The 23,816-nt window shown below is 39.1% G+C and overlaps 1 protein-coding gene across 3 annotated transcripts in view; it reads left to right on the forward strand.

Moving 5' to 3' along the window:
- Positions 1 to 807: 807 nt before the first annotated feature.
- The window catches only part of hbs1l (HBS1-like translational GTPase), a 40,295-nt gene continuing 17,286 nt past the window's right edge, over positions 808 to 23,816 (forward strand). The window contains exons 1-4 of one of the 3 annotated variants that reach the window (XM_057822326.1): positions 808 to 983; positions 1,430 to 1,495; positions 1,801 to 1,929; positions 1,993 to 2,223. In XM_057822326.1, the coding sequence (XP_057678309.1) occupies positions 941 to 983; positions 1,430 to 1,495; positions 1,801 to 1,929; positions 1,993 to 2,223 (469 nt within the window). In that variant the 5' untranslated portion in view covers positions 808 to 940. Of the gene's footprint in view, positions 984 to 1,429; positions 1,496 to 1,800; positions 1,930 to 1,992; positions 2,224 to 7,555; positions 7,677 to 23,816 lie in introns of those variants that run through there. The other 2 variants (XM_057822327.1, XM_057822328.1) reach the window with 2 other exon arrangements.

Below are 23,816 nucleotides of genomic sequence, written 5' to 3' on the forward strand. Positions count from 1 at the left end.
GTTAAAGCAGACACTGTTTTTACATCTCTGTGATTTTGACAAAGATCAGATCACATTTGATGGTGATTTTAAGCAGAAATGTGAGAAATTCCAAAAGGTTCAGATACTCTTTCATACCGCTGTAAGTATTTGTCATTGATAAGATTTTTGTTATAACAAATTGGGTTAAAATAATAATTAAAATTATTACCCAGTTAATTCAAGATCTGATAAATTGTTTATTTGTTCTAATTTTCTTGCGGTTTACGAACATTCATTGCCCCCCGGTCAAAATGAATTGGACATCTATCGTCGTCAATGGTAGCCAGTGAGTTAAACGAGTGCCCTAAAGGGTTAAACGTGAGTCGACGAAATGGAGATGCACGTTTCTGATTAATAATTATACATTGTTACATTTAACAAAGATAACATTTACTTTGTAAATAGAATTTCAAAAATACACAGAAATAGACTTTTTTATTTAATTATTTGAATTTTTGGAATTTTTTATTTCTGGTACTTTATTTTTTATTTGGGTCTGGAAAAGTTTTGGAAACAATACTTTTTTTTTTTTTTTTTTTTTTTTGCCCTGAAACGGAGGCAAACGTGTACATTCACTGTAGAAAGATACAAATATTATTTTTTAAAATATAGTTACTAATGTTTGAATCAGTGCTGAAAAGTTGATATTAAATGAGGTATTTCATGGAGTGAAACTTTTTTTAAAAGTAATATTACTTTAATATTAAAAAAAAAAAAAAAAGTTCGGCTGGTGAATCTGCTCTATTACGTCATTTCTGCCCCACGTGACTGCCTGTTTCCCTCTATTGGATGTTACGCATGCGCAGAAGCGACGCAAAATGGCTCCCGTACCCTGACACACATGTAACAACAGTTCGACAACAAACAAAACAAAAAAAAGAGACAACACATTGTGTCGACTATTGACACTTTTGCCAAAATGTCTCGCCACAGAAACGTCCGAGGCTACAACTACGACGAAGGTACTTTTATTTGGCTAGCAGTTTACACCTCATGGTCAGGCCGCTGCATGCTAAGCTATTTAGCCGGGGAGCTAAATTCCTGTGTTGTTCAATGGAACACTAGTAGCTAACGATATCTTGCTGAATGTTTTGTTTTTGCTGTCGTGTCAGTTGGCAACCACTGCAACATGTTATTTATCTGCGTTCCATTGAGTATGTGTTTTGTTGTCAACGTGACAAAACGTGCTGGACAATAAACATGTACAATGTTAGTTAACGTCTGCTAAGTAAGTAGTTTCCAAACTGTTATGATTTGAGAATAAATAGGATACAATTACAATGTGTTTAGGACAAAGTCAGTAGGGGTCGAGGTATTTACTGAACACAACTTTAGAAATAGCTACATTTGCTCACTTGTAATATGTCAATCTACCAGTGCTAACTGCCTAAATCCTCCATTTTTTTAGATTTTGAAGATGATGACATGTATGGACAATCTGTGGAGGACGATTACTGCATATCGCCAGCTACAGGTGGGTTTATTGCAAGCTCCGTGAACTAAATATATACTTTAGCAGGGCTCCAGACTAACATTTTTTTACTAGGAGCATAGTGGTGACTAACTTAAAATTTTAGGGCAGCAAGCAGAAGATTCAGGGGCACGCACTTTAAATCGACAAGTAGAGTTTTCCTCTAATTTTCACTGTTTAACCAATAAATACTTTCATAATAAATGTATGTATTAAAAAATGCATTGTTATAGTAGTAAGCCTGCTAGAGACTGTCATTTTGACAATTCATTAGTGGCTAAAATCTGCAGTTTTCTGTCTTTGTATAGCAAATCAGTTCATCTACTCTCGTCGGGAGAAGCAGGTGCCGAAGGAGGAGCCCCTCGAAGAGGAAGAATACGAAGATGACGTACCCATGTCCCCGACCATCAGCCGCAACCTTGACCCGCTTGAGCAAGGTACCTTGTTTTTAGCTTAATTTGATGAATCCATATAATTGATCATAGTCTCTCCCCGCTCAGCCAAACTCTACTCCTGCCTGGACCACATGAGGGCCGTGTTAGGCGACTCAATGCCAGACTCTGTGTTGAACCAGGCAGCCATAAGATGCGGATTCGATGCACAGAGGGCGCTCGATGCGATTTTATCCGAAGAGCCAAAAAGAAGTCACGTTCCCGCCGACGTCCAGAGAGTGAGCGAGGAGAAAGCGCCGTTACCGCAAAGAAGCAGGCAGGCGGCGGTTATTGAGAAAGGTAGTTGTAGTTGCTTGAAATGGAACCAGTGCGATGGAAACAGTACTGGAAGTATTTTTAACTCTTTCACTGCCATTGAGAAACAATTATTTAGTCACCTTCCCAAAATAATTAATACATTTATTTAGGGCTGCAGCTATGGATTATTTTAGTAGTCGATTATTGATGAACTAGTTAGTTCGAAGAATCGAGTAATCGGATAAAGAACATGAAAAATTTAAATACCTGAGCTGAGCCTCAAATGGTATTAAAAAATAAATAAATGAGGATCTATGTACAAGAAAAGAACAATTGGCTAACTTACATAGCAAAAGTCTGCTAGCTTAAATGCTATAAAATGCTACCTTTTTTTTTTTTTTACAATGCTCTCAACAAATGGCTCAGACACATATTCCCACAAAAAAACGGCTAAATATACTTACAAACTAAATTCCCAATGCATTTAAAAAAAAAACATTAGCTCACACAACAACTAGGCTTATGTTGGTCTTAACAGGGAGCAGCTGGATTCAGCCATGTGAAATGAGGCAGGCTAGAGGGCAGTGTATCCACCCAAGTCAATAAAACTAAAGCACTTTAAAAATAAACCATTACAACCCTACTTAAATTAAACGACTACTCGAGGCAGCAAAATTTAATTCGAATCATTTTCTAATTGAATACTCAAGTTAATCGATTAATTGTTGCAGCTCTACAATTTTTACAAAAAGGATTAGAATTGTAACAGATAGTTTGCAGTTTTTAAATAGTGGTCATGTTTCAGGGCCTTTTTTTAAATTAAAATAAGCCACTGAAATTCTTAAATAGTTAATATTTTTAAGCCTCTTTATGAATGGAAAAAAAGAGGGAAAAAATATCATAATACAGCTAATTGACTAAGGGTTAGGGTTAAACCCTAACCCTGGGTGCGAGTTCCGTTCCTGCGCTGGCGATGTAACCCAGATTTCTGCGCAAGTTTGAATTGCCCCTTTAAATACCTCAAAACACACCCTCTAAATTAAAAAATATATATATATATCCAAAAACATGTATTATACGTCATTGTACTGTCCTCACCAACACGTTGGAGCTAAGTCCTAGCTAGACAATGAGCTAAGCTTCGTAATGACGGTGTCAGACATCCGTGTGGTTTGCTGACTTTCATCAACACTTGCTGAATGAAACTAAAAGAAAATGAAATGAAATCAGTCTCATTTTCAATAACACTCATTCCAATTTGCGTTTACAAGTAGCTGCTGATACAGCAATAACAAACGATTAGCATGTGTCAGTTGGCGTCCGCACATCAAAAACAATCACGTAAACTCGCCCAAAGTACAGTGCTGGCCAAAACTATTGGCACCCCTGAAATTCTGTCAGATAATGCTCAATTTCTCCCAGAAAATGATTGCAATTACAAATGCTTTGGTAGTAATATCTTCATTTACTTTGCTTGCAATGAAAAAACACAAATCATTATCATTTTACACAAAAAATGGGCCGGACAAAATTGACACCGTCAGCCTAATACTTGGTAGCACAACCTTTAAACAAAATAACTGCAAACAACCGCTTCCGGTGTCCATGAATGAGATTCTTATGATGCTCTGCTGGAATTTCAGACCATTCTTCTTTGGCCAACTGCTCCAGGTCTCTGAGATTTGAAGGGTGCCATTTTCAGATCTCTCCACAGGTGTTCTATGGGATTCAGTTCTGGACTCATTGCTGGCCACTCTCCAGTGCTCTCTCAAAGCATTTTTTAGTGCTTTTTGAAGTGTGTTTTGGGTCATTGTCCTGCTGGAAGACCCATGACCTCTGAGGGAGACCCAGCTTTCTCACACTTAGCCCTACATTATGCTGCAAAATATGTTGGTAGTCTTCAGACTTCATAATGCCATACACAGGGTCAAACAGTCCAGTGCCAGAGGTAGCAAAGCAACCCCAAAACATCAGGGAACCTTCACCATGTTTGACTGTGGGGACCATGTTCTTTTCTTTGAAGGCCTCATTTCTCTCCTTTAAACTCAATGTGGATGCCTTTTCCCAAAAAGCTCTACTTTTGTCTCATATACCAGAGAATATTCTTCCAAAACGTTTTTGGCTTTCTCGGGTAAGTTTTGGCAAACTCCAGCCTAGCTTTTTAATTTGTGGGTCAGAAGTGGGGTCTTCCTGGGTATAGAGTCCCTTTTCATTCAGATGCCGGTGGATAGTACGGGTTGACACTGTTGTAGAGCTGAAACGAATCCTCGAGTAACTCGAGTTTAAAAACTGATCCGAGTAATTTTATTCACCTCGAGTAATCGTTTATTTTGAAAGCTCTAAGCATCACGTTTTGCTCGGACTACTTTTAATGCGGGACAACGCGCTGATATCACGTGCGTAGAGGAAGAAGCACACTTTGCTGACTTTGCTAAATACTAGCCCGCACTATGCTACGTTGGGAGCAGGTAGCGTCTGATGAGTCTCATAGAGATCACATGTATGTTGAACTAGATGTGAAATGACACTCGGCCGCGTCTGGGCAGCGTTAGTAAACAGCCGCCATCTTAAAGCAGTAGAGCGCCAAGCGCTAATAAAGAGCGCTAAGCGCTAATAAATAAGATTAACATTATTGTCATTAGCTCACGTAACGTTTGCCCTGCGGAGGGCTAGGTTTCTATTAATTATGACCACTGTCGATGCGTGGCTAACGTGTCTTACATACAGGCTTTAACATAACATAGCGCTGTGGAGTGATGAGGGTGTAAAATAAAAACTTAATAATGCTAACTATCAATTTTAGCTCAGTAGTCATTGCTGGATAAAACACCAAGTAGCACTGGTCCCTTTTGTGCTCCAATACGGCCTGTATTATGTATTTATTTTGAACACTGCAAAAACTCAAAATCCTATCAGGACTTATAGTTAACACTAACTTAAAACTAGAACTTTAAAATGGCTTGGCACAAATAGAAATTCAATTGAAGCACGTGGGAAAAAATCCTAACTTTTAAGTGATGTATGTTATCAAGCGTAACTGCATTTTTAGGTGTGATATATATATATATATATATTTTTTTTAATAAGATCTAACGTTTTTTTGAGTGAAAACAGTGAATTTGTCTTTTTTTTTTTTTAATTCTAGTTACATCTGAGATGCAATTGTTGGCTGTTTTCAACAATATACATCGAAAATAAAGACATTGATTGACTGAAAATGGTTCAAGATTAGATGAAATGTCTTGTTTTCTCATGTATAGTTATAATTGCTCTTCACCTAAAAATGTATTTGTTTTGTCTGATTATTCGATTAATCGATAGAATTTTCAGTCGCTTACTTGATTACTAAAATATTCGATAGCTGCAGCCCTACACTGTTGTACCCTCGGACTGCGGGACAGCTTGAACTTCACTCGTCAAGTCACTCGTCAATTTTTCTTTTCCGTCCACATCTAGGGAGGTTAGCCACAGTGCCGTGGGCTTCGTACTTATTGATGATACTGCGCACAGTAGACACAGGAACATACAGGTCTTTGGAGATGGACTTGTCGCCTTGAGATTGCCTATGCTTCCTCACAATTTTGCTTATCAAGTCCTCAGACAGTTCTTTGGTCTCCTTTGTTTTCTCCATGCTCAATGTGGTACACACAGACAGAGGTTGAGTTGACTTTAATCCATTTTAATTGGCTGCAAGAAGTGTGATTTAGTTATTGCCACCACCTGTTATGTGGTTAGTAACAGGTGTGCTGTAGCATCACATGATTTTTAAAGGGTGCCAATACTTTTGTCTGGCCCATTTTTGGAGTTTTATGTTAAATGATAAGAGAATAGGGAAGTAAAAAAATGAAATCGTTTTGTGTTTTTTCCATAGCAAGCAAAATAAATGAAGATATTACTACCAAAGCATATGTAATTGCAATCATTTTCTGGGAGAAATTGAGCATTATCCGACAGAATTGCAGGGGTGCCAATACTTTTGGCCAGCAGTGTAGGTGCTGGTGAAAGCGAGACTCCCTCAAGATATAAAAGAGGTGATATGAAATTATTTAATACAAGTTAAAAAGTTACGTAGTGTTGCTTTAATGCTTTAACATGAATTATTAGTAAAATTATTTTTCCCATGCGTGTAAAATGTATAATTCAGTAGCTTAACAAGTCGGACTGTATATCTATTCTGTTTTCAATATGACACTAATAAAGGCTTCGAGCAAAGCAAATGGACGCAAATCAGGAAATGCATATGTAGTGTATTAACTTCACTTCCTATTTTCTACTACAAACACTATTCTTAATATCAAGAAATAAATATTCAACCGCAACGGTTTGTATTTCCTATGGAAGTTTATTGTTGCCACAAGCAAATTGAAGACAAATTTTTAACAAATTGCCTCTTTTCCCCCTCTTTTTTTCCCCTCCGTATCGGTGGCACGATCCCTCCGTCGTCTCTGCGTTGTCCCTCATCCTCGTCAACTGCGATCGGCTTCTGTAAGGTAAGGAGCCGACTCGTTTGCCTCTTTGTCAGACACGACAGCCCCACATAAACCCGCACATCCTCGCCCGCTCGATATTTCGTCACCGGTTAGGACGCTCGACGGTCGCCAAAGATTGGACAATGGCGGATTGGGCGTTAGCTTGTCGCAGCTAATGTCAGAACCTCCGTCGAACTTTTTTAATAGCAATTTCTCTTTGGGAGCGTTGCCATCTTTAAATATGGCGTCAGCACCTTCGCTACTTTCAGCTTCGCTAAGTAGCCTGGTCTTAACGCAACCTCCCGTCAAAACTGCAGCACCTCCTCCTGGATTTGGGTGTCTCGGTTCTTTCCAGAACAAGGGCTCGGCCACTCACGCTAGCGGAAGCCTCTCATTGGCCGATTTAATCCAAGAGCACTCCAACCGGAGCCCGATTTTCACCGACTCTGGAAAAACAACAGGATTACCTGAGGCGACGCTGTCGCTATCCGAGCTAGCATCGCAGCACCAAACCAGAGTGAACCATAGTCAGATGAACTCGGAGTTAAACGTTAGCGGGACGGCGTCGCTAGCTCGTCAGCCCGCAGAAGTTCCGGCGGCACCTCTAGCTTCGCGTTTGACCTCGCTCGCCTCAAATGGGTCGCAGTACTTCCTCAGCTCACCGGAAACCGGAGACAGACCAGAGCTCCGCCGCGACGACCAGAAATCAAACCGGAGCGTCGATTTGAGCGCTCTCGTGGCTAACGTCGACGATTTCCCCTCGCCGCCCTCTTCGGGCAGTTTTCAGTCTTCGGTTTTCGCTCGACCATCCGTCTTCGCCATCACGTTGACGCTCCGGAGCTGCAAGCGGCACAGGAAAACCAAAAAGTTGGGAAGAGTCGGGCAAAAAGCGGGAAGCGGCCGCTTGCTTTTTCACGGCAAAGCCAAAGAACAACAAGGACTATTGGAGGAAATCACCCCGTTTGCGTTTGATACGCCTTCGCCGGACGACATCGTGAAGGCCAATCAGAAAAAAGCTTTCACCAGGTAGACGAAAGGTTACATATCATCAGTTAATACACCATTTGGACCAATGAACTTTTTCTGCGAAGATATTATTAATCATACAGAAACTACATATGTGATTTTTTTTTGTTTTGTTTTATATTAACATGATCAAATTCAGATGAATATGTGTTTTGGTACCACACTAGAACAAATTCAGTTTCAAGTTACTATGAATCTTACATTTTACATTTAACATTGCAATGCTAGCACTCTTCTTTTTATGTATTTGCTTAGTTTTTTGGCAGCTAAATGGAAGTCTTACTAACTTTTAAAGATTTCATTTTCTTAATTATCTGTATAAAAATGTTTTCATAACTTTTTAAAAACTGTTTCTTTTACCACAGTTCTTTTAACCACACTCGAGTGAATTTGAAATAATATTTTCTAGTTTTGGGTGTCACGAGCAGGTGCAACAATTGGATCTGGATCAGCTAACCATACCGCTAGTTGACACATGATGGAGGGGGGTGGGGAGGAGACTTTTTTTGTGTTTGCGCAAGTGACACCTGGGGTTTTTCTCACGAGTGTCCTACACACACACACAATTTAAAAAACAAATATGAATATTACACAAAATCAGTATTAATGAGGGTATAGAATTGACTTTAAAGAATAATGATGAGAGTGAATTATGTGTTTAAGTAGGTGTGTCCCCACAAGATGCCTGGGGTTCATTTGCTAAATTTGAAATAAAGGTGAATGTAAATCATGTTTGAGATCCTCCTCCCATGTGTTTGCATTACGGTAATGGGGAATAATTCTTGATCGAGTCCTATGTAGGAAATTTGTTTAATCATTGGCTGCGTGGCTCAGTGTTTAATCATTGGGTGGCGTGGCTCATTGGTAGAGTAGTTGTCCCCCAACCTAGAGGTTGTGGGTTCAATTCTTTGCCCAGATGAACTCGTCTAAGTGTCCTTGAGCAAGATACTGAACCCCACGTTGCTCCTGGTGCTGCGTCACCAGTAGGTGGATGGCGAGATAGTGTAAAGCGCTTTGAGGTGGAAAAGCGCTATATAAGTACAACAACATTTACCATTTACCATTGACGGTGCTAGACTTCCAATCTATTTGAAGTGTTAGGGCTTGCAGCGAACAAATGTTAATTTCCTCCCAGCCTCCCGTTTCATTGGATTGGATGTCTACTAGGGGCGTGCCATCTTAGGCACACCACGATTTGATTCGATTACGATTCAGGGTGTTGCGATTCGATTATTGAACGATGATCATGATTAGGGCTGCAGCTATCGATTATTTTAGTAGTCGATTAATCTATGAACTACTTAGTTCGAATAATCGATTAATCTGATAAGGAACATAGAAAATTAAAATACCTTAGCTGAGCCCCAAAACGGTTTAGAAAATAAACAAGAATCTAGGTACAACAAAAGAACAATTGGCTAACTTACATAGTAAAAGTCCGCTAGCTTAAATGGTATAAAAATACTAACTTTTTTTTTTTTTTTTAAATTTATACAATGCTCTAAACAAATGGTTCAGACACATATTCCTACAGAAATTCGCTAAATATACCTTTTAACTAAATTACAACTGCACGAAGAAAAACGTTAGTTCAAACAAAAACTCAGCTTATGTTGGTCTAAACAGGGAGCAAATGGATTCAGCCATGTGAATGAGGCAGTTACTTTTGAATAACATTGGATGAATTTGTAAATGTCTTTTCATTTTAAAAATATTTTTTAAAAGTATTTTTTTTTTTCTATAAATCAGGGGTGGGCAAACCAGTCCTCAAGGCCCGCAGTGGGTCCTGGTCTTTGTTCCAACTGTTTCAGCACAGACAGTAAGGTTAATAATAAGGTTTCAGTGGAAATAAGAAGCCCCTGACTGCAATCAATTATTGTACTTGTAAGACACCAGATTGGTGAAAGGCTGCCCTCATGATGGGTTGGAACAAAATCCCGCACCCACTGCGGCCCTTTGTGGAATAGTTTGCCCACCCTTGCTATAAATACTGTATTGGCCTGAATATAAGACAGTGTTTTTGCATTGAAATAAGACTGAAAAAGTGGGAGTCGTCATATTCAGGATCTAGACATTATACCCATTCACGACGCTAGATGGCGCCAGATATCAATTAAGCGAATGCTGAACTTGAGTAATGTTCTGTCATGACAGATCTCAGCTACTCTCAAGTTTAACCAGTTTGCATTATTTATTGCAATGTTTTTCCTTATTCAGATCTGTTTCAAGACTACAGTTACAGTTAGACCTCACTTTGATGATTAATGCAGTTATTGTAATTTTGTTGTTTTATCACAATAGATTGGTTTATTTACATTTCAAAAACCAGAAGCCATTCATTTACAAATATGATTGCACTTTAGTTTACATTAGGGCTGTCAAATGATTAAAATTTTTAATCGAGTTAATTATAGCTTAAAAATTAATTAATCGTAATTATTCGTAATTAATCGCAATTCAAACCATCTATAAAATATGCCATATTTTTCTGTAAATTATTGTTGGAATGGAAAGATAAGACACAAGATGGATATATACATTCAACATACGATACATAAGTACTGTCTTTGTTTATTATAACAAGATGGCATTAACATTATTAACATTCTGTTAAAACGATCCATGGATAGAAAGACTTGTAGTTCTTTAAAGATAAATGTTAGTACAAGTTATAGAAATGTTATATTAAAACCCCTCTTAATGTTTTCGTTTTAGTAAAATTTGTAAAATTTTCAATCAAGAAATAAACTAGTATCCCGTCATTGTTGATGTCAATAATTACACAATGCTCATGGGTGCTTAAGCCCATAAAATCAGTCGCACCCAAGCGCCAACAGAGGGCGACAAAACTCCCAAAAACACAAGTAACAAGTTGGCATTGCACTGTGCTGTCATTTTAATCTGTTTTAGCGGGGCATGTCCGTTAAATGCGTCAAATATTTTAACGTGATTAAAAAATTAATTACCGCCCGTTAACGCGATAATTTTGACAGCCCTAGTTTACATATTTAAATGTTCAGATGTACAGTAATTATTTTCTGTATAAAAATTTGGTGTACAAAAAGTCTTTTTTTCATACTTGAGTCTTGAACAAGAGGGGATCGTCTTATAATCAGGGCCGTCTTATATTCGGGCCAATACGGTAATACAATTGCTATTTTTTTCTTCTTCGATGTACAGAAAGGGTTAGGGTTAAAATAGTTATAGAAATAGTTTCTTGCCATATTAAGTGTACCCCATTTTTTCAATTACCTATGACCTTGTCAAATGTGATTTCATAAGTCAACTTAGGCTAGGACCATACCGCATGCACGAATATGATTTTTCGTGTTTTTTCGACTCGAGTGAGACATTATAAACTTGACTGTTTGAAGGGGAAAAGTCTCATCAAAGTGGACCATTTCAAATCCAATCTGGGTCAATTTCGTATGTGGTTAAAATCCGATCCGGGCCACATTTTTCCAGAATGTGGCTGCGGTCTGAACTGTAAAGTGTCACCGCGTGCGTGATATTTGAACGGGCTCAATGGACAAAGGCAGTCTGAACGGGCACGCCAAAAAAACAGATATGGCAAAAAATCAGAAGCGTTAGTGTTTGCCATTGATCTAATCCCTTTTGAGTCCAAAACCTCAAAAAGCTGAGCAAAACCGGCTTGACTCGTTTTGTCACTATCTGCTAAAATGATCAATCCGTTTCCTTGGGCTGGCTGATCTGTGTTTGACGGCCTCAGGGGTCACGTGTAGTTTTGCGCACCTGCGTGGCATTGACACCCGTCAACACAAACGCTGGCCCACTTTAGACAGCGTCACCGCATTAAACCATGGGGGAAAAGAAATGACTGGACGAGTATCTGGAACATCGGCCCATATTTTCTCAGCCTGAATTAAAAGTACAGACAAACAGTCCACGGTCGTCATTCGCTCGCCAGGTGATTCAAAGCAAAACTTGATCGTGACTCATGATACAAAATGGAAAAAAAAGATAGCGCAACTTCTGCAAAGCTACACACATACATGCTTTGTTCAAATAATCATAATTGTACTGTTTTAACGGTTCGCCTCCCAGTCAAAACGGATTGGACATCTAGCAAGGCTAATGGCAGCTCATGAAATCAATGAGTGCCCTGTAAGGGTTAAAAAAAAAATTGTGCATGAAAGGGTTGATATCATTAACCATTATTGGATAATTGTGTTTTTTAGATGTATAATACATAATCTGTAAATACATGATTAATTTAATAAAAGGCAATTGACCAGATAATACCATTTTGGTAGAAATTGTGTGGGGATGCTTTGCTCTGCGGGTCAGTTCCTGTGGTTTTGGGGGGATTTGCGAGTCACTTTCTGTTAATTTTGCTTCACTTCCAGGTAATTTTGGTGCATGGTTTACTTTATGCTGATTATGGGGCAATTCTGGGTCACTTCCTAATGATTTAGTTTAAATTTCAGCATAGACTTCATTAGGGCTGCAGCTCTCGATTATTTTAGTAGTCGATTAATCGATGAAGTAGTTAGTTCGAATAATCGAGTAATCGGATAAGGAACATGAAAAATGAAAATACCTGAGCTGAGCCTCAAACAGTAAAAAAAATAATAAATGGGGATCTATGTACAACAAAAGAACAATTGGCTAATGTCCGCTAGCTTAAATGCTATAATTTGCTAAGGTTTCTTTTTTTTTTTTAAATACAATGATCTCAACAAATGGTCCAGACACGTATTACAACAACAAACAAAAAAAAAACCGGCCAAATATACCTATAAACTAAATTACTAATGCATTTAAAAAAAAACAAAAAACCTTTAGCTTATGTAGGTCTTAACAGGCAGCAGCTGGATTCAGCCACGTGAAATGAAGCAGACTAGAGGGCAGTGTTTCCACCCAAATCAATAAAACTAAATGCAAAAACTTTCAAAACAAACCATTACAACGCCACTTCAACCAAACGAATACTCGAAGCAGCAAGATTTAATTCGAATCTTTTTTTTTTTTTTTTTTTTATCGATTACTGGAGTTAATCGATTAATCGTTGCGGCACTAGACTTCATAACCTATTGACATGATACGGGAAACTGGGCCGATTCATAGGGGGCCTATTTTCAAAAACTTCAAATTCAAATATTTACAAAACCAAAGCTGCTACCGACCTAAAACCAAAAAGAGCACCTACCTTCGCCATATATGAGTCTCCATGAACAGCGGCATCCAAAAATTCAAAGTCGTTCCCTTATCATATCTCGATGAATTTTTTATATAAGTATAACACACCTTAAAATGGCTATAAAAGTTTAGATTTTACACTAGATGCACAAAAACCACCAAATGCAGAGGTAATCACCTATATTTTCAGGATCAATAGTACTATTCATCATATAAGGTTTTGACCAAAATAGCAACTTGTTTTTGTTTTTTTTATTTATTGCAAGTTTTCATCAGCTAATAAATCACTCTATTTAACATCAGAAACTTAATACTTGAGGAAAACATGCAGAATCAATTATAAATAATATGTAAATAGTTTATTAATAAATTCTATATACAATCACAACTTATTATAGATTAGAATAGCCCTTTATTATCTTAGCGAATGAGGCTAGCGCGCGCCTGGCGTAACATGAGTTTTTCTGGCGAACATTCTTGTGAATAAATGCTCAAATCCCCGAATTCCTCATAGATATGGACGTCTCGATTCTTGGTTAAAAGCAAAGAAACCGTACAGTTAGCGTTTATTTTACGTATATTGACTAAGTACAATGCTACTATGTTAGCGGATGAGGCTAAAAGTAGCTTTTCTGGCGAAAATTCTCGTGAATAAATGCTTAAATCCGCAAATTCTTCATAGATATGGACGTAAACAATGAGGCTAGTCAGTTACGAAAATTGGCCGCCTCTATGTGTAAACATAGAAGAAGATTCCAGCGGATAAATGCTTCAATCAAGCATGCATGGTACTAAAAATAAGATATTTACCTTGAATCCTCAAACAAATCACTCCTGTGACAATCCTTCCTGTTTGTATGCGGTACAGCTTTCGTAGTTAAATCCAATCGTAAGTAAATCCAAACTTAAATCCGACACGAGCGTGTGCCGTCTTCGGCTATTACTAAATGCAGCTCGGCCCCCTCTGATAAGGCGTCGCGCAAAGAATGACGAAGTGACACGTCAATAGTAATGATGTCTATGATTCCAGGTAAATTCCTGCTAATTTTGTGTAATTTCCTGGTCATCTCCTGTTTATTGTGCCATACTGTGGCTTTTTTTTAGGTCAGTTCCTGTTCATTTTGGCGCTTATCCATAAGAAATCAACTGTTGTTGTTATGGCCCCCATTAAGAAAAAAAACTTTGTATTTAGATGAAATGAGTGCCCTGGAAAGTGTTAATAGAGAAAATGTGAGAACCAATTGAAACATGATTACCCTAGTGCTAACACTCAAGACCCTAGGCATAAACCTCGAAAGGCGGCATCAGATTTTCCGACGTAGGTGGCACGAAAATGGTCGCCGTCTAAATGTGGCGAGTCGGTGTGGGCTTGTGGTGACATTTTCTACTCGAGCGCAGCATCCTGCTCCAAACCCACAGGGTCTTGTCTTCAAAAGGAATCGTCGGTCAAAAGGGGCCAGCGCAGCAGCAGCGTCGCTAGCAGATGCGTGGGATCTTTAGCTTTGAGATACGAGTGACTTGCTTATCACATTTATGGGAGCATGTTGAGCCGGCAGTGTGGTCTGGGAATGAATTGAGCACTTTTCACACTGTTAGCTGATATTTTTTGCTTCTCGTTTGAACCCTGTGCCTTTAAATAACGAAGAGTTTAGATTTTAGAAGATAACAAGCGTAATGCTATGTTGGAGTTAGCGGTTGGGACATCACTACTATGGGTGCAGTCGGTATTGACAGACGATAATTCACTGATGAAACCTCCCTGTTCAAGTGAATTGGACGTCTACTGCCGTCAACGGCATTGAAATGTTATTATAAGCTGTTAGACAACTACAGCTGTTTGTTTACATTCTAACAAGGCCTGGATGACAAATTGATTTGATGAAATAATTTTTATTTTTTTTTCAACTCACTAATTTATGTTTATTCCATGAGAAAGTTTGTTTCTTTGTGTACTTACTACTAGGGTTGTTCCGATGATGTTTTTTTGCTCCCGATCCGATCCCGATCGTTTTAGTTTGAGTATCTGCCGATCCCGATATTTCCCGATCCGATTGCTTTTTTTTGCTCCCGATTCAATTCCAATCATTCCCGATAATTTTTCCCGATCATATACATTTTGGCAATGCATTAAGAAAAAAATGAATAAAACTCAGACGAATATATACATTCAACATACAGTACATAAGTACTGCATTTGTTTATTATGACAATAAATCCTCAAGATGGCATTTACATTATTAACATTCTTCCTGTGAGAGGGATCCACGGATAGAAAGACTTGTGACTTTGTATATTGTGACTAAATATTGCCATCTAGTGTATTTGTTGAGCTTTCACTAAATGATACCGTAGCCATGCCCAAATGCATGATGGGAAGTGGAACCATGACTGTGCGTAGTGCTACCAATCTCTGCGTTGGGAAAATAACGTAAGGTGTAAAGAAAAAGATCAATTACTACCTTGCTTCCCCACATTGCTTCCCATGATATTTCTAATCGTAGAGAGAGGGATTGTAAGGCTTTAGTCAATTAAAAAAGGGCTCCAAAGGCTGCCAAAATTCACTCTACTCATTTTACGCTGCCTTTTATCTCTCTATATAGGTAAAACGGCGCCATTACATATTGAGCGCGACAATGCGTGAGTGGGTCGTGCAGCGCATGCATTAATTGCGTTAAATATTTAAACGCGATACATTTTTTAAAAATTAATTACCGCCGTTATCGGGATAAATTTGATAACCCTACCTTAAGCCTAAACTAAAGACTCCGGATGAGTGTAACATATTATGTCTGTAACGTTAAATACAATTAGAAAACGATTTAAATAAAATATATACATTATATATATTAAAAAAAGGCATGGCCGATATTTTTTTGCCGATTCCGATACTTTGAAAATGACGTGATCGGACCCGATCGATTGGGATGCCGATCGATCGGGACATCTCTACTTACTACTTTTTATTTTGGGGTTTGACAGCACAAATACGGGGAAAGAAAAAGATTGAAGTTGGACATTTTTTTTGTTTTTGTTTTTTTGTGTTTAAAAAGTAAGGGAGTGAAGAAAAAGTATATGAGATGATGAAAGAGTATGAGATTTAATTTTTAGGCCAAATCATCCAGTCAGAATTATGTACATATACTGTAGATAAAAATTCTAATTATATGGGGGTGGGGGGGACTCGGGAAGACCTGGTGTTCTCATACAGTGTATCACAAAAGTGAGTACACCCCTCGCATTTCAGGCAGATATTTAATCTATTTATCTTTTCATGGGACAACACTGACAAAATGACACTTTGGCACAATAAAAAGTAGTCTGTGTGCAGCTTATATAATAATTTTTTCCCCCCTCAATAACTCAAAATATAGCCATTAATATCTAAACCTCTGGCAACAAAAGTGAGTACACCCCTTAGAAACTACATCCCTAAATGTCCAAATTGAGTGCTGCTTGTCATTTTCCCTCCAAAATGTCATGTGACTCGTTAGTGTTACTAGGACCATATGTGCATAGGGAGCAGGTGTGTTCAAATTTGTAGTGCAGCTCTCACACTCTCCCCCACCTCTTCAATCTCTGCAGCAATGCGGACAGCACTCCTGCAACGATCTTTCAAAGAAAGCATTTGGATCTGATGCTCGGCACGTGCGCTCAGTTTCTTTGGACGACCAACCCGAGGCCTGTTCTGAGTGGACCCTGCTCTTTTAAAACGCTGGATGATCTTAGCCACTGTGCTGCAGCTCAGTTTCAGGGTGTTGGCAATCTTCTTGTAGCCTTGGCCATCTTCATGTAGTGCAACAATACATCTTTTAAGATCCTCAGAGTTCTTTGCCTTGTGGTGCCATGTTGGAACTTTTAGTGACCAGTATGAGAGAGCGTGAGAGCTGCACTACAAATTTGACACACCTACTCCCTATGCACACCTGGACCTAGTAACACTAACGAGTCACATGACATTTTGGAGGGAAAATGACAAGCAGTACTCAATTTGGACATTTAAGGATGTAGTTTCTAAGGGGTGTACTCACTTTTGTTGCCCGGGGTTTAGATATCAATGGCTATATTCGGGTTATTTTGAGGGGAAAATATATTAACTCTATTATATAAGCTGCACACAGACTACTTTACATTGTGTCAAAGTGTCATTTTGTCATTGTCCCAAGAAAAAGATGAACTTAAAGTGCCTGTGACACGAAAAAGCATGTTTATTTCATAATACACGCGGTATTTTATGCCCCTGAATGATATGGGCCGCTTGGATGTGTGTGGAAGCGATCGCTATTTTTATTTAGTTTTTTGAATTCCGCGCCATGAAAATGAGTGACTTCCGGCTTCGGTCTTGCATTGAGGAGGAGGGCGCTGTGTGACGTGTACGGTAGAAGATGTCCTCTTCACGCTACATTGTACTGTTGTGTATGAGGACGAAGGATTCAGCTGATTTTGCGGATTAATACGTTTATTTTTCGCATCACGCCAGCCAAACGGCTGCAGAAAAATCATTCTGTATGAGGGAGAGGCGTATGCGCCTTTTTGGAGTTTCAAAAGGTTCCCATTCACCGTGGATATTTACTGTGGGACCATTGGACTTATGAGGAAGTGAGTAAACATCTTGTTTTGTATTATGTCAAAAACGAATACAGCGATTACAAAGTAAACACTACAAACTTCCTTTAAATGAAGGACTACTTACGTTTGATCATTGATAGGCATGTAAAAGGCTCTCCTAATGGTCATTAGCAACACCACGTTAGCTGCACAACAAATCCAGCCACCCTCCTCCGGGGAACGAACTGTAAATTGCTCTCCGCCGGGCGGTTTGCCGATCCACTAAGACAATTGACAACCGGGTCGTCATGTCAAATAATCCAGGATAGTTATGTGTGATTTTCCACTTCAAAGACTTTGAAACATCACTCGGTTTGGGTTAGCATGTCGGCTAGCTGTCACGGCTTCTGGTTTGTTTACATTCTCCGAAGCCGGGGAAGGGAAATGACATATGTCCGATTTAGGTGTCATAAAATATCGTTCGGGAGGTGCGACAGTAAAGGTGAAGTCGACATTTTTGACCATTATGGAGTAATTTTGCCATGTCGTCCTGAATAAATGCATTTTTATTATTTCATATTCCATTCAGCACAATACTGTTATTTGTCATGAACATGCCATTTATTTAGCAATTGGGGAAAATACTTGGATAAAAAGAATATCCTGTAAAAATATTGAAGTAAAGAGACAGAAACAATGACATTTTGCCGCTCTCTTCGTCGCGTTTTCCTCGTTGTGAATAGTTCCCCCTCGACGGGCTGACTGGTCCTTCTCAAGCCATTTATATAGCTATTGGGGAAAAATACTTGGATAAAAAGAATATCCTGTAAAAATATTGGAGTAGAGAGACTGAAACAATGACATTTTGCGGCTCTCTTCGTCGCGTTTTCCTCGTTCTGAATAATTCCCCCTCAATGGGCTGAATAGTAAAACCGATGAGCCCAGTCTACCGCTGACGTCATCCACCTGTTGGGGACGCTAAAGCCCTATAATGGTAGGCGTGGCTAACCGGCAGATTAAAAGACTAATTTCTCGTCATCTGTGCTTTTCTAAATTGTTGTATATAGTCGAATCGTCTCAAAATATGATTCTAATTCACATAATAATGCCATTTAAGACTTTTTTTCTCGTGTCATATGCTCTTTAAATATCTGCAGAAATGCGAGGGGTGTACGCACTAAAAGTGATACACTGTATGTAGACATCACGTTACACTTTTTGTTGTTGTTTTTTCCATGTCCACTTCATTTAAACTGGTAGGACTGGCTCATGTTTCGGTGCCAAAATGGATTGGACGTCTAGCGCCGTCAACAGCAGCCAATGATTAAACATATAAGTACTATTATTCAATTTAAAACAAAAATGCTAAATAAGACAAATTTGTGTAATAACCCCTTTGACCCCCCACGTGGCTGTCAATCACCCACCTCCATCACCCACTGCCAGCCCTTCCTATTTAACTTCAGCTTGTGTGTTCTGAAGGGGTTGTGTGTGTGTGAAATTTGCATATCCTGTGCGAGCTCCTCGTATCCTGTGCTCAGTTAGGCCCTCGGGGGCTGAGTGGTATGAATGTCTGGCTCACTGCAAGATCCTGCTCCAAAGCCCAAGAACACCAGTCCCAGTTTGTAGTTGAGCTGAGGCTGCCCTCGGGCTAGCCAACACTCAAAAGAAACGAGTCGCCTGGGAGTCGTCCTCCACCATGGCCAAACAGCTATTGAAGATGGTAGTGTCTCGTTGCGAATAGGGCTGATGATTATTTTTGCAACCAGTCGACTCATTCACTCATGTGTAAATCACTTATTTCCTGGTACAGTACAGAATTTAGAAAATATTTATTTTTAAGAGGCTCAAAGGTAAACAATATCTTAAATTGATTATGCTAGTGATTATCGTTACTATTGTTTTTAGGTCTGACAGCAGATCTTAACCCTTTTGGGTGCGAAATATAAAACAAATTTCTATTTTTTTCCTATTCCGTCAAGTTTTTAAAACAACAACAACAACAAAAACTAGAGGAGCACTCCAAGCAGTCAATTTCAAAGCGTTGCCATATTTCTGAACTCTGTGACCTTTGACCCTTTTGCTTCTCATCCTATCACCTACACTGCAAATTTGATTTAAATAGGCTTGTCCGTTATGACATTAATGCAAAATTGCTTCTCTGACCTTTGACCTCATGACCCCAAAATTAAATCACGTCCTTTGTTTCATATTACAAACATCCTGTAAGTTTGATGACGCCTTTGTTTTTTAGTTGTCTTGACAGCAAAGACAAACCTGTGACCTTTGACGTCATTACTTCAAATGTAATCACCTTTTCCGTTTCATATTACAAACATCCAACACCTCATTTTTAATGTGTTTTTGCCCCAAATTTAGCAAAATTTACAAACATTTTTTTATTCATCTCATTTTTCAAATTGTATTGACATTTTAGCAAGAAACATTGCAAAATTACTTTTTGGACGTTTGACCTCCTGACCCCAAAATTCAATCACCTTTTCCGTTTCATATTACAAGCATCCTATAAGTTTGACAATAATCCCTTTATTCGTTTTGGAGTTATCTTGACTTCAAAGACAAAGCTGCGACCTTTGACCTCATTACTTCAAATGTAATCCCCCTTTCCATTTTATATTATAAACATATCCGACATCCTATTTTTAATGTGTTTTTTGCCTTATCTTAAGCAAAATTTTCAAATAATTTATCATTCATCATCTAATTTTTTAAATTTTATTTTTTTGACCTTTGACCCCAAAATTCGATTACTGCTTCTGTTGAATATTACAAGCATCCTGTTAGTTTGATAATAATCCCTTTTTTCGTTCTTGAGTTTGACAAATGTCTGATTACACTATTGACCTGGTTGCACACTAATACTTGCCCCCCACCCCCCCACCCCCCACCCCGCTATATTATTGGTGCAAAATACGTTCGGCGGTTGTGACAAAATCCGGAAGACAAACAAACCAAGACTTTCCACTCAAACCGAATAATAGAAGAAGAAAAAAAGAACCATGTAAACATGACTCATTCTTTGGCTGGATAGATGTACAACTATTTGGCAGCCTCATCTTATTGTGCTTGCTCAGCACAATGTGTTCGTTTACTTAAGATGTTTTTTTCCGTCAAACATTGGAAGTAACAGTTAAGGTGCACTGCGCAAATGAGCTAACTCTAAGCGGTTTGGTTTTTTTAGTATAGCATTGATACCATTCTTTGGCTCCCGATATTGATTCCAGCAAAGGGCAACTGCTTTCACAGTTAGTTATTGAGGAGGTACAACATGTTACTGCTACAGCAAGGGGGAGTCAGGATGCCAGGTCAGAAGGGGGTGTTGATTTGAACTCCCCCCAATACATTGGGTACCAAGCCCCACTACAGAAGAGCTAAATGAGAGAGTACCTGACCTAAGTGATAAGATAACGGCTAAGATAACTCCGACATAGACTAGCGGGAATGAGTGACGTACCACCAGAAAGTCTCCTAGCTGATGCAAATGCTGCAATAAGAACGATCCCTACTGCAACAATAACTGAAACCAATGAGATACAGTACAGCAACAGTAATCCTGGAGATGTTTGGAAAGCATCATGATAACAAGAAGAACAACAAGGAGGTACCAAGTCGGAGAAGGTCGGAAGCCGAAATCAGGACAGGAAGTAAGCCAATTGTCAGAACTGTACCCAAGAGGTAAAGTCAGATGTCCATACCTGAGGCTCTGGAAACTGCCAAACAAAGACTACAAGCATGACTGAAAAGATACACCTGAGAAATAGAAGCTCTACTAACCCAGCTAAAGTGTATTCTCAGCGGCAGGGCAGTACCATAAGAACTAACCTACCAAGGCTGGAGACTGAACAATTCTGGAAAGTATGGTTTTTTGCTCCCGATCCGGTCGTTTTAGTTTGAGTATCTGCCGATTCCGATATTTCCCGATCCGATTGCTTTTTTTTTTTTTTTTTTTTTGCTCCCGATTCAATTCCAATCATTCCCGATAATTTTTCCCGATCATATACATTTTGGCAATGCATTAAGAAAAAAATGAATAAAACTCGGACGAACATATACATTCAACATACAGTACATAAGTACTGTATTTGTTTATTATGACAATAAATCCTCAAGATGGTATTTACATTATTAACATTCTTTCTGTGAGAGGGATCCACGGATAGAAAGACTTGTGACTTTGTATATTGTGACTAAATATTGCCATCTAGTGTATTTGTTGAGCTTTCAGTAAATGATACTGTAGCCATGCCCAAATACGTGATGGGAAGTGCAACCATGACTGTGCGTAGTGCTACCAATTGATATATCTTCTCTGCGTAGGGAAATGACATAGGGTGTTATGAAAAATATAAATTACTACCTTCCTTCCCACGATGTTTCTAATCATAGGGAGAGGGATTGTAAGGCTTTAGCCAATTGAAAAAAGCCTCCAAAGGCTGCCAAAATTCACTCTACTCATTTTAAGCTGCCTTTTAGCTCTCTATATAGGTAAAACGGCGCCATTACAGATTCAGCGCGACAATGCGTGAGTGGGTCGTGCAGCGCATGCATTAATTACGTTAAATATTTTAATGTGATAAATTTTTTTAAAAATTAATTACAGTCGTTATCGGGATAAATTTGATAACCGTACCTTAAGCCAAAACTAAAGCCTCTGGATGAGTGTAACATATTATGTCTGTGACGTTAAATACAATTAGAAAACGATTTTTTAAAAAACAGCTACTGGTTAAAGAAGCTAACTTCACTCGCACAAATGAACCAACTGCTGAAGGACGGGACCCAAATAACCCGTGTCTCCTGAACATGGAAGCTCATGCCAGGCATCATAGCAGCTAAGATAAGTGGGCATATGGATAAACACATGACAGAGGCACAGAAAGGTATTGGTAAAAACACCAGAGGAGTCAAACACCAACTCCTGGTTGACAGAACTGTCGCCCCAGACTGCAAAACCAGACAGACAAACCTTTGCACTGGTTGGATCGATTACCTGAAAAGCCTATGACTCGATCCTACACACATGGATCCTTGAATGCCTGAAGGTGTACAAGGTCCACACCACACATAGGCAAGGTTCATACCGCAGGCTTTAATGCACAATTCCGATTTTTAGTCATATGTCTTTTTGGCGTGCCCTTTCAGACTGCCTTTGTCCATTCCGCCCGTTCAGGAGCGTCAAAACAAATGCTGTCTCAGCGTCATTCTAGGGTGATCATATTTTGATTTGCCAAAAGAGGATCAAATAACAGACATAAATAATCCCTGTTTCGTTTTATATTCAAAGTTTATATGGATTGATAGCATGCAAAGTGCGTGCATGCAATGCACAGATATAGGACAGTTTGCCCCGACTCTCGGCCGTGTAAGCAATCTTGAATTATTGCTCATTTGGAGCACATAAAGAAAAAAACGAGCATTGTTAGGCTTATCTCCCCGCCCCATTTTATATTTTTTTATATGACTGTTGTCTGGCTCGCCTCTCCTCTAAAAGCTGCGTTCAAGCTAGGCGCTAACGCCAATGCACAGCTCCATCGCTAAAGTAGCACCCTGTTTCTCTCGCTATTTGCTGACGTAGCTGCTGCATGAATTCTGATTTGGGGGACTTCACAGTTAAGACCGCAGCCACATTCTGGAAAAATGTGGCCCAGATCGGATATTAAAGTGCGTACTACAGGTGAAAAAAAAGTCTTAAATAGCATAATTATTTGAATTAGAATCATATTTTGAGACGATTCGACTATATACAACAATTTGACAAAGTGCAGATGACGAGAAATTAGTCTTTTAATCTGCCATTTAGCCACGCCTCCTATTACAGGGCTCTAGCGTCCCCGACAGGAGGATGATGTCGGCAGAGTAACGATTTCATCTGATTTTGTATACAGCCCATTAAGGGGGAATTATTCAGAACGAGGAAAATGCGACGAAGTGAGCCGCAAAATGTCATTGTTTCAGTCTCTTTACTCCTTACAGGGTATTCTTTTTATCGACATATTTTCCCCAATTGCTAAATAAATGGTATGGCCGTGACAAATAGCAGTCTTGTGCTCAATAGAATATGAAATATTAAAAATGCATTTATTCAGTACGACATGGCAAAATTACTCCATAATGGTCAAAACTGTCGACTTCACCTTTACTGTCGCACCTCTCGAACGATATTTTATGCCACCGGAATTAGTCCGGCGTTTGTCATTTCCCTGCCCCGGCTTCGGAGAGAGTTAACAAACCAGGAGGCATGACAGCTAGCCCACATGCTAATCCCAACTGGGTGATGTTTCAAAGTCTATTCTCAGCTTTCGAAGTGAAAAATCACTCAAAACTACTCGGGATCATGTCACACGGCGGCGGGGTTGTCGATTGTCTTCGCTGATTGGCAACCCGCCCGGCTGCGAGCAAGTTAGAGCTCGTCGT

The sequence above is a fragment of the Corythoichthys intestinalis genome, chromosome 19 (assembly GCF_030265065.1).
Source record: "Corythoichthys intestinalis isolate RoL2023-P3 chromosome 19, ASM3026506v1, whole genome shotgun sequence".
NCBI classification, from domain to species: domain Eukaryota; kingdom Metazoa; phylum Chordata; class Actinopteri; order Syngnathiformes; family Syngnathidae; genus Corythoichthys; species Corythoichthys intestinalis.